General features: G+C 33.7%; 2 protein-coding genes across 2 annotated transcripts in view; one reads left to right on the plus strand and one right to left on the minus strand.

The window, feature by feature from the left end:
• LOC111506865 (uncharacterized) overlaps positions 1 to 7,345 on the minus strand; it is a 30,136-nt gene extending 22,791 nt beyond the window's left edge. Inside the window, exons 1-4 of the mRNA XM_023162078.2 lie at positions 6,938 to 7,345; positions 6,547 to 6,803; positions 5,513 to 5,874; positions 2,722 to 3,149 (exon numbers count right to left, since the gene is read on the minus strand). Of these exons, the coding sequence (XP_023017846.2) occupies positions 2,722 to 3,149; positions 5,513 to 5,874; positions 6,547 to 6,803; positions 6,938 to 7,210 (1,320 nt within the window). The 5' untranslated portion in view covers positions 7,211 to 7,345. The remainder of the gene's footprint in view (positions 1 to 2,721; positions 3,150 to 5,512; positions 5,875 to 6,546; positions 6,804 to 6,937) is intronic.
• Positions 7,346 to 9,001: 1,656 nt separating this feature from the next.
• Pfdn6 (Prefoldin 6) lies at positions 9,002 to 9,982 on the plus strand. Its single transcript, XM_023162079.2, has 2 exons — positions 9,002 to 9,166; positions 9,425 to 9,982. Exons 1-2 carry the CDS (start codon positions 9,103 to 9,105, stop codon positions 9,739 to 9,741), a joined length of 381 nt encoding a protein of 126 aa, XP_023017847.1. The 5' UTR covers positions 9,002 to 9,102; the 3' UTR covers positions 9,742 to 9,982.
• The last annotated feature ends 556 nt before the right edge of the window (positions 9,983 to 10,538 follow it).

A 10,538-nucleotide genomic window follows, 5' to 3' on the forward strand; every position in this document is an offset into this window, starting at 1 on the left:
GTCAACATGTTGAGAGAAGTGAAATGGATGCCATTAAAAGACTGTGTAGTGTCAAACAATGGTACTGATATATAAGATGCATCACCATCTATCTTCAAACTACTTGAGCAGAAAAATAACATATAATGAAAATTATCATAATTATAATACCAGAATCAACCGAAATATCCATGTAGAAACCAATAACTTCCATTACTATTCCAAGGTTTTTTAAAGTGTTGTGTTTGTTGCTTTGTATCTGTATCAATACTTTTGTCTTACCTTTGTTGCCCACCTATGTGTAGATATTTCATACTTTACAGATAATTTATTCATCATTGAAGTTTTTTACACAATGGTACAAAACATATCAGACTAGTCAAAACATATAGTATTACAACTTATAAAAACATTATAGAGCTCACAAGAAAATACGAAAAACTCACAGACAGTGCATCAAACAGTGAGGTACTCCTCTATTGTATAAAAAGTATTTTCATTAAGGTAATTGAATAATGTTGTTTTGAACGTTTTAAAATTTTTTTATCTCACCGTAAACTTCGGCCCAATTTTCTGAACTCAAAATATTTAAATTATTGATAGAAAAATTCCGTTTCCTTATATACTCAGCTTTACCTCTGACTTTTTGTATTTCAAAACAACATTGCTGCAATGTATGATCTGATAAATGAGTATCTTCAATGAGTACCGATAATGCTTTTGTATTAGAAAAAATCACGTCAATCCCTGAAACTGTGGTTTGTGTGATTCGTATGGGTTTATCAATATGATTAGTCATACCAAACTCGTTTCTCTGCTATGTTTTAGAAAATCTACATTATTATCGCCGCATACGATATAATAATATTCCTTACAATAAATGTTGTTCATCAAATCATACACTGCATCTATAAAAATGTTACTATCGCTATTTGGTGTTCTATATGGAGTTATTATAAATAGTTGAGATTGACCATTCAAAACATCTAACACAGCAATACTAATTTCGAAATGTTTCTCTATACAATTATCGTACTTCACAGATTTGTCTGGAATATTATTTTTAGTATAAATACAAGTACCTCCATGGTCAGAGTCTTTGCGACAAAAGCTACTTATCAGTTTGTAACCAGGAAAAGCTGCGTTTCCAATTTCATTGTTTTTTAACCAATTTTCGCTCAAACAAACTATATCTGGATCTTTACTCTCAAATAAAATTTCTAAGATTAATAACTTTTTAGATAACCCCTGTATATTATAATGTAAAAGATTTATTTCCTTTGATTCATTGATACCATCACTTGTTTGCTGGAGTCCATCGGTGTTTCCAAAAAAGAATTTGGTCGTGCTGCTTCAACTTCCCCGGTCACAACATCACGAATATTATACTTTTCGTAATATAATTTAAAATCGAATCTTCTAAAGCCAATTCCCCTGGGCCAAAAACGTGGTTCGTAGAATCGATTCTTCCACTCAAAATCTGCTGCCACCATGAATTGTTTATATCTACTACCCTCATTGGTTCTCAATTCTTTTACAATAAAATCTTCATCCAGATTGTTTGTTTGTTTTTTTAAGTTTTCCAGTATATCTTCCTCATGAACTTCTTGTTGAACTCTATAGAGAAACATCCAGATTCTTGGTTTCTCACCCTTGAATTTCCCTTCACTGTCTTCTCCTTGTCCTCTGGTATTCTTGGATGGTTTTCTTTTGCTTTTTACTTTTTTCCAGTTTTGTTCTGATTCGGTTTGCCCTTCCAGCTGATTGTGATCCAGATTTGTGATTGTAACCAGTCATATACATGTATATATTTGTAATTCATTGTTTAAATATTTGGACATTAGCCTAATGATATTTAGAATCAAACATATTGTATATTAGCTTATGCTAAATAAAGGAATTAATAAAGCATATTTTTATTTGATTGATTTAATTGAGAATGTAGTTGAGGATAGTTATATATGTAATTCTCAGGAGTAATTCTGGATTTAAATGCAACCAATCTTAGTAATTTTCTCTGAACTTGTTCTAATATATGGATGTGGCTTGCATATAATGGGTTCCATACAGAAGATACGTACCCTCACAGAGAAATGAATGAGTTTCGTTTATGGAAAACAAGAAAATCATTAAAATTAGTTTCTTATTATTCACTGGGCTATGCTTGAAGACTGGCAGTAAACAAATCTAAAGAAATTAACTTTAAACGTTCAAGACAGTCTTGAATATACCTACACGAGACTGGCTCTGACTGACTAATAAGAAAGTTTTTCTTCCTTATTCAGAGGAATCGGGCAAATTTGGGATATGCAGTTGATCAGTACCTCGTCCGCTAGATGGAGTGATATGTTGTTGTTCGCTCCAACTTAGGAAGAGGAGTGAAATACCCAGAAAGAATTCCGATTTTCAATTATGGAATATCATTGACTTTAGGTCGATGATGGCCATATCTTGCACCGATGAGTGGCTAATGAGCCCGAAACCGGTCTGCAAGTGTGCCCGTTCCAAAATTGAAGGTCGACTCTTTCAGTTGTATTGCCAACTGCATATGCAGGAAATTTTCTGTGAAGATTCCTGCACTGAAGCCTGTCGGATATAATCCAACGCCCTTCGTGGTATTGGCCAGGGGAGTAGTTGTTTTCTGACAAGAGCCGGTCCATTCAACTTACTGTGTAGGTATATTCGAGACTGGCTTGAACGTTTAAATTTCATTTCTTTATATTTATTAAAATTAGTACTCACATAATCCAAAAACTCGCTCCTGTTGCACCTTTCCAAGTTCATGAACCGCCTTTTTGGTTTTTCCCTGTTACCTAGCAACTTTCTCACCATCATCGGGTTGCCTCTTTTCCTGTCCACCTTGTGACTGACCGCCAAGCTTTCTGACTCGTCTTTAACGCCCATCGCCCACTTCAGTTTGCCGGCCAGTACTGGAATTATGTTGCACTCGAGTTCCTCCGTTACGAAGCGCTCTTCATAACGGCATTGGGTGAGAGCTCTGATGATCGAGTTGCAGCACTTTAGTTCGATTCTAGAAGGTTCCTTCAATGTTTCGAGCACTTTTACGAAAGTTTTCACGCACGATCCCCACTGTTCAAGGCTGCGGGGGATCGGATGGTCCAACAGGGAGCAAAGGCAATCAATGTATATCATGTAATTGACTCCTAGTTCTGTAACAGAGGAAGATTTATTAATTAACATTCACGATAGATAGAGTACACATTTTGACGGCATAAATATACTAAATGCAATTAACATACAATAGCGGTGCTTACATTAGCAGTAGAAAGCCCAAAAAGACGTGTCATTACCAATGAATGGAATGAATTCAGAAAGAAAATGTATATCAAGAGGGGTACCTCAGGGCTCTATTTTGGGACCCCTTTTATTTTTTTGTTTTTATAAATGATCTTCCAAAATGTTGTTCAAAAGCTTCCATTGCTGTTATTTTTGCGGATGATACTAAAATCTTGGTGTCTGCAGGAACTATGTCCGAAGTAATTGTCAAAGCTAACGAAGTAACTGATCAGTGGTGTTGTATAAATGGCCTGCTGCTAAATTCTGCTAAATCTCAAATGCTCAACTTTGTTACCAGAAGTACAACAATTGATAAAAGCTATTTGGTAAGGTTTAATAATTGTATTAAATTCTTAGGTGTTGATATTGATAATAAACCTACCTGGAAGTTCCATGTTGATAGTGTCAAACTGAAGTTCAGTAAACATATATATTTACTTCGCCAGTTAAAACAAACAGTCTCTCTTGATGTTCTCAAGCTTTTATACCACAGCCCTATGGTGTTGAACAGTGGAGCTTATCAGCTAAAGCTGATGAAGTTTTTGTTATTCAGAAAAAGGGAATCAGAATTCTGACTGGTGCATCTTCAAGTGAACAATGCCTATTTTGTATATCTACCAAACAATGATATATACAAAAAAAAACAATATTTCAATTATTCCTAGAAATGAGCAAATCCATGAACATTTCACCAGAAATAACTCTCAACTACATCAATTTTATAGTAGATTCACAGTATCAAAGAATCACCCCATGTGGTTTGGGGTTAAGCTATATAATAAGCTCAGTGAGGACATTAAATCCTCAAATGTCTTTAAAAGGCGACTCAAGATTTTTCTATTGCAAAAAGCATACTACTCTGTGGATGAGTTTCTCCTTGAATCCTAATTTGATTGTAGCTTATTACCTTTTTTTATGTATTTATGTTTTATATTGACTTTTTTATGTTTATTTGACCTGTTGAATCAGCCAGTATTTTATGATAATGTAATGTTTTTTTTTTGGCTAATGTGATTGTAAAAAAAAACTGATTCAATAAATGTTTGACTGATTGATTGTTTTTTCTATATTGTTATAGGGAAAAGTTTTTGATATGGTTTTATTGCTTTCTTTGTTATGATGAAATATAAATTTGTCAGTGGCTTTGAATTTGAAATAATGTGGTCATTAACTAGCCTAGTAGATAAATAGAACTTTGAAATATATTAATGAGATTCTGATAACATAATGACACAAGACAAATTGTTTCTGAAATTTCTGTGTCCCGGACAAATAAACTGAAACTAAATGTAAGGAAAACAAAATCAATGTTTTCATGCTCGAAATGCTGAAGATTTCATTACGTATTATTGTTTGATGGGCTTGGCCGAAAAAGAACAGTTTACCGTGAAATTCTGTTGGACTGTTTGCTAAATAGAGATCGATGAATTTCATCGAGTACCACAAACTTATTCCCAATTGCCAACATGGCTTTAGGCAACAAAGATCAACATCAACAGCAATAAATGAACTTTGCAGAAGTATACATAAAAGTCTCAATAACAAACAAATTCCAGATGGTTTATTTTTATATTTAACTAGAACATTCGATATGGTGAATCATAGCTTACTCCTGGAAAAACTACTTTGAATTGGAATCAGGGAGTTGCCAATGACTGGGTTGCTTCATATATAAAAAACAGGTCACGAGTGGTAATGATTGATCCGATGAAGTCAAATCCTGCTTCTGTTTCAATGGAAGTTCCGCAGGGTTCAACCCTGGCTCCAATTTGTTTTTACACTATTTTTGAGTGATAAAGAAAATTCAAATGTCACAACAAGAAACAATTACCTATACAGATGACACAACTCAAATGGTGGCACGAAATGAGATATCTATTTCCATAGAAGCAGCAAATGCGGTATCACACGAATTCTCAAAGTGGTGTAAAAATAATGTGTTAACAGTCAATTTCAATAAGAAGATATTTATGATTTTCCACCAAAAAAGTATTTCCTATGATTTTTGTCCTCTTACGAAAATGGATCGCTGCTCCATTGAGCATGTAAGCCACTTTAAATATTTAGGTCTAACCATCGATCAAAAACTAACACATGCAAACATTCAAATCAAGACTATACAGCTATCTAATAAAGAATGCATTACATTTTGTGCAAGAATTTTTAAATTCTTAATGTGAGTCAATGATAAAATAAATCTGTGTAGGTCCCACATAGATTAAATTTATCTACTCACCTTCTTTACTATAATTCAACAGCTTGTCGTTGAACATTGCAAATATCTCACAAATCGGCAGTTCAGATCTGAGTCGAGAGTGTTCCAAACAATTCAGAAAAATTTTTACGACGCATTTAGGGTTTAACAAGACCACCTTGCTCAAGCACATCAAAGGATTTTCTTCATGGGATTTCTTCAATTCAGATATGCAATGATACGTGTTGAACCGAGTATATTCATACAATATTTTTATAACATTGTTAAGAAGGTTTGCATAGGCCCCCGTTTCCTCCCACTTGGATGTCAGCTTCGCAAAGAGACAGCCCACAACTTTCAGCACACCGAGCGAGTTTACTCTCATGATAGAGTAACGCATCAATCTGAAAATGAAAAAACAGTCAGTATGGATAAGATACAATCTATAAGTATGACAATTTTTTTGTATCTAGCATAAAATCATTCATCAAGTGACGTGAAACCAATATTTAGGCCAACAACAAAAACTATCACACAAAGTTTAAGGTTAGCTAAGGACCCCAGAGGTCTACATTGGAACCACGGAAAGAAGTGTGGGTACCCATCTCTCTGAACACGAGAGAAATTGTCTTCTCAGACAAACCGACAATTCAGCTGTAGCTGAGCATGCTCTCGACAAAGAAGGCACTCACATTATTTCATTCAAAGACACAGTAATACTCAATAAAACTCAAACTTACTATCCAAGAGTATATAGAGAAGAAATTGAAATTCAAAAACATAGGGATAATTTGAATATAAAAGAAGAGGCTATGAACATCAATAAAATCTGGCTACCTGTCCTTAGAGATCTTAGAGATACACAAACAAGGATGGGTAATCCAATCAGGAGAAACCAAGTCACACCCACTAATAATAATATAAACCCAGAGTCAAATACAAGCAATGTAGTTAATGCATTTGGAACAATGGTAGCACCAACTCAGGCACTGTTATCTTTACCACATTGTTTTGGAGAGAATTAAAATGATTCTATCAAATAAATAAAAAGAGAAAAGTCTATTTCAGCATCTTACCTCAGGAGCCGCACCGCCATTGTGACTGTAGCTTCAGAATAATTTTCCAAGGAAAATTCACCTTCACAAACTGTATTTAGCAAATCTACTGTATGCTGTACGAATTCCGGTTTTCTCTCCACAATTGTGTTAGCCCACTGATCTCTATGGGTGCACATATTTCCAAGAATTCTGAAAATTCTTCCATTTATAGTATTTTCAGTTGGATAGCGCTCCAACAATTGACCCAGTGATGTGAGAATGTTGTAAGTTCCAATCTGAAATATATAGAAATTGTTTGTAAACACTTAAAAAATTAATTGAAAAACTACAAACCACTTGCTGTTACGCCAATGGTTTTATAGCTTTATGGTAGTACAGAGTGAATGAAACAAAAAAAGGTGTAACTTACTGCCATTCTAGCACATCCTTTATCTAAAACACAATTCCCTAAAATACTCAAGGACACATCTATTATATGTTTCTGAGGCATTTGCAAAGTTCTTATTACATGTTTAATATACCCTTTCGTTCGGAAACTTGCGATTTGTTCTTTGTGTTTGGGCCACTCAACTTGCTTTCTAATATTTGTCAATATTTTAAAGAGGTATTTGCTGTCTTGTTTCTTATCTAATCCGGCGAGAATTTTGTCAAAATCAGGTTCTATCGTCGTTGTCTCTGCCATAGTTATTTTCACTAAGCCAAATAACTATTTTGGCCTTATTCAACTAGACTTCGAATTATTATCCTTAATCACCTAAACGTCATCCCACGTAAACAATCAACAATATTATATCATCTGTGCCCTGTGCCTAAACCAGAGTCCAGGTAGGGCAGTGTTGCCAACTGGATGAACTATAAAGTCTGTAAGTGATTAACCTCAGAGTAACAAAAGACAATGATTAACAATGTTTCATGATGAATTTCATTAGTTCGGACTTCCATTGTCTGATATTATATATAAAATGATTTGACATCACTGAAAGTACTAATAAAAAAAGAAGAATTAAAAATGATTGATGACAGTCATCACCCGAAAACGATTGCGGATACTATAACAATGAAAACGTCGTGAAGTAACTTGGCTTGGAATCTCTCAACTTTTTATTTTTTGTTCCATTGTTCTATTTTCGCTTGTAATTTATTTCACTATTTTCACAAAATTAAATACCACAGAAATTACATTTCAGGAATCAGGATCATGCTAATTTTCAACTGCGCAACTCAGTTGATTTTTTAAAACTGTCGTCTCGACCAAATATTTCTTAGCTTGGAATGATGATTTTGAAAAGTAAAAATAAATATCAATTTGTTCACTCACGTATAGTCACACTGAGCTCTTGAACGATCATTCGAGACAAGTCTAATTCATCCTTTCAAGTTGAAAACAGCGAACCAATGTTGAGAAAAAGTTTGTTTTTGAGCCTTTTTGTATTTTTTTGAACATGACCCTTTTCCGTCAATTTCAACTGTGGTAGCTCTTTCGCTCGAGCTACAATCAGATGAACTATCTTCCATTTCCACTGTAATTCGTTCTATATCATTTATTATACCAGAGACAGACGGGACTTCTAGTTTCTAGATATTGGAGGATATTAGAGGTGTTTTCTGGCGTTTAATATCGTATTCCAGCGTGATTCAAAAACGATTCGTAGTGACATTAATAATAAGATTCGCCTGAATGAAATGATTCAATTTGTGTCATATGTCAAAATCAATAAAAAACTTTTCAATTTTCTCTAACCTCAAATTGAATCGGATAATGTGCAAGTAATAATTTTCCAGCTTTATTTCGTACATCTTTACAACGTATTTGAAAAAAGTTTTCAGCATTTTATAAACTATAACGATCAAAATAAAGCAGGAACTGACAACTGACTAACGTCAAATTCCGTTTCAAAACCCCCTTACTTCAGTTTTGAATCAACATGAATACGTTTCGAATCATAGTTGATGAGACGTCATCGTTTCAACGCCAGAACGGATGTATTAGAATCACAGACGAAAACTCCTATGGTTAATGATATGAATGAAAATATTCAAAAATATTCTTTCTTATCTTCCGCAACACGCAACACGTGTTTCGCTATAAGACAGCTTATTTAGGCGCGTCTTTACGTAAAGACACGCATGAGGAGGCTGTTGTATAGCGAATTTGATTAACCAAGGAGCAGCTTCACTACAGCTTTTACTGTCAACTATAGTTGAAATACTTCGAATATTCCATGCAAACTGAAAAATTGAGGCTTCTGTTTTCAATACTCACTAATTTCCAAGTGCGACATTATCGGGTCAAGTTTAACTATAAGTAAAGAAAACAAAATGGATACGGATAAGGATTCTGTTTGTAGTGCAATGTATTTTTTCTATTTTGGCTACTACTCTACTAATCATATAATTTATAACTTTTCCGACCGTGAAAGCCTATACACTGTGGCCGTTTAGTCTACTTTTCCTTTTTTTCGAACTGTGTAGGAATCTGGCGCAAAAGAACTTTATTATTTAGTTGGCAACACTGAAAATAACACCAGAAAAATAAAATTATTAGAAATTTGTGGTTATAATAAAGTTGTGAAAATGAGTGAAGATATTCAAAGGAAAGTACAGTCAGAATTAGATAACTTAAAGAGAGTTCAGAAAGGTTCGTTATATGTATGCAGAAAAAATGTAGTTAGTGTAAAATGAAATGGTTATATTCAACACCCACACATTTTCTTATAAAAAAATATTTTCATTTTCATGGAAGTACCTCCGATTATAAACGAGGAATACAGATGTTTTTTCCTCTCAAAAACATAAGTCATATTGATTATGGTGAATACAAATTTTGTTCTACATATAACCTCAAAAAAATTCATGTCTAATATATTTACAAAATCATATAATTTTTTAATTTCAGAGCTGCAGAAAACCATTCAAACAAGGCAGCAGCTAGATGGTCAACTCAACGAGAATGAAATTGTCAAACAAGAATTAGATCTCTTGCCTAGTGATGGAAAAGTATATAAATCAGTAGGACCCGTTCTCATCAAAACAGAGTTGGTGGAAGCAAAACAAAATGTCCGCAAAAGAATTGATTATATAACCAAAGAAATGAAGAGAATCGACGATGCCATTTCATCTCTAGATAGAAAACAGGAGAACCATCGAGATGCCTTGCAAAAACTGCAACACCAGTTTCAACAAGCTCAGTTGAAAGCCGCCCTTCATGCTTGATGAATCTTCCTATTTTAATATGTTATTTCTCGATTAAATTATCCAATCCTCACTAAAATAGAAATGACAGGCGACTAATAAGTTAGAACTTGCATACTCTTTCATGTTTTCTATACTAACTAGTAGAAGAATGTCTGTAAATACAAAATTCCTATGAAACCTTTTTTGTATTACCGAACAACTTTCATGTGAAACATAATTATTATACTGTTTCTGCATAAGTAAAGATTTGTATTTCAAATTGTATTTTTACTTTTGTAATTTAGGTAAATAGAGTATACCTGATTCAATTGTTAATAATTTCATGTTGAAGTGAACCTACTTGAAAGTAAATTAGTTTTTCTACTCAGGAAAGTAAAAATGATTTTGAAAAGTCTCTTTGTACTGAACTAGATTTTGGGTCTGTAGAATGGCATCTCCAGGAATTTCATTTAAAGAAGCGATATGGAAAAAATACAAAACGAGTTTCTAAGATCTTTATTATCGATAAATAATTTTATTTCTAAAGAAAACATTACTAGTATCACATGATGATGGAAATTGTGAAAATTACAAATTTTGCCCACATAATTCGAAATTAAATAAAATATTTCAAATACCTCCTGCTGGAAGAAAGAATCCCCACTGGAGTTGGATCTCTGCTAACACGCCCAAGTTCATCTGCCACCACTCCAATTTGTCAATAAATACTACTGGATATTTAGCAGTAGGACAATGTATAATGGTGTCATTGTGTTTGTATTTGAATCTTCCAAACCACACCTAAATCACAAAATATTGATCTTGGAATTATTCAA

Source organism: Leptinotarsa decemlineata, unplaced genomic scaffold (genome assembly GCF_025532065.1).
Source record: "Leptinotarsa decemlineata unplaced genomic scaffold, Ldec_3_MD MMD2_tig00002082_RagTag_RagTag, whole genome shotgun sequence".
Classification (NCBI taxonomy): Eukaryota; Metazoa; Arthropoda; class Insecta; order Coleoptera; family Chrysomelidae; genus Leptinotarsa; species Leptinotarsa decemlineata.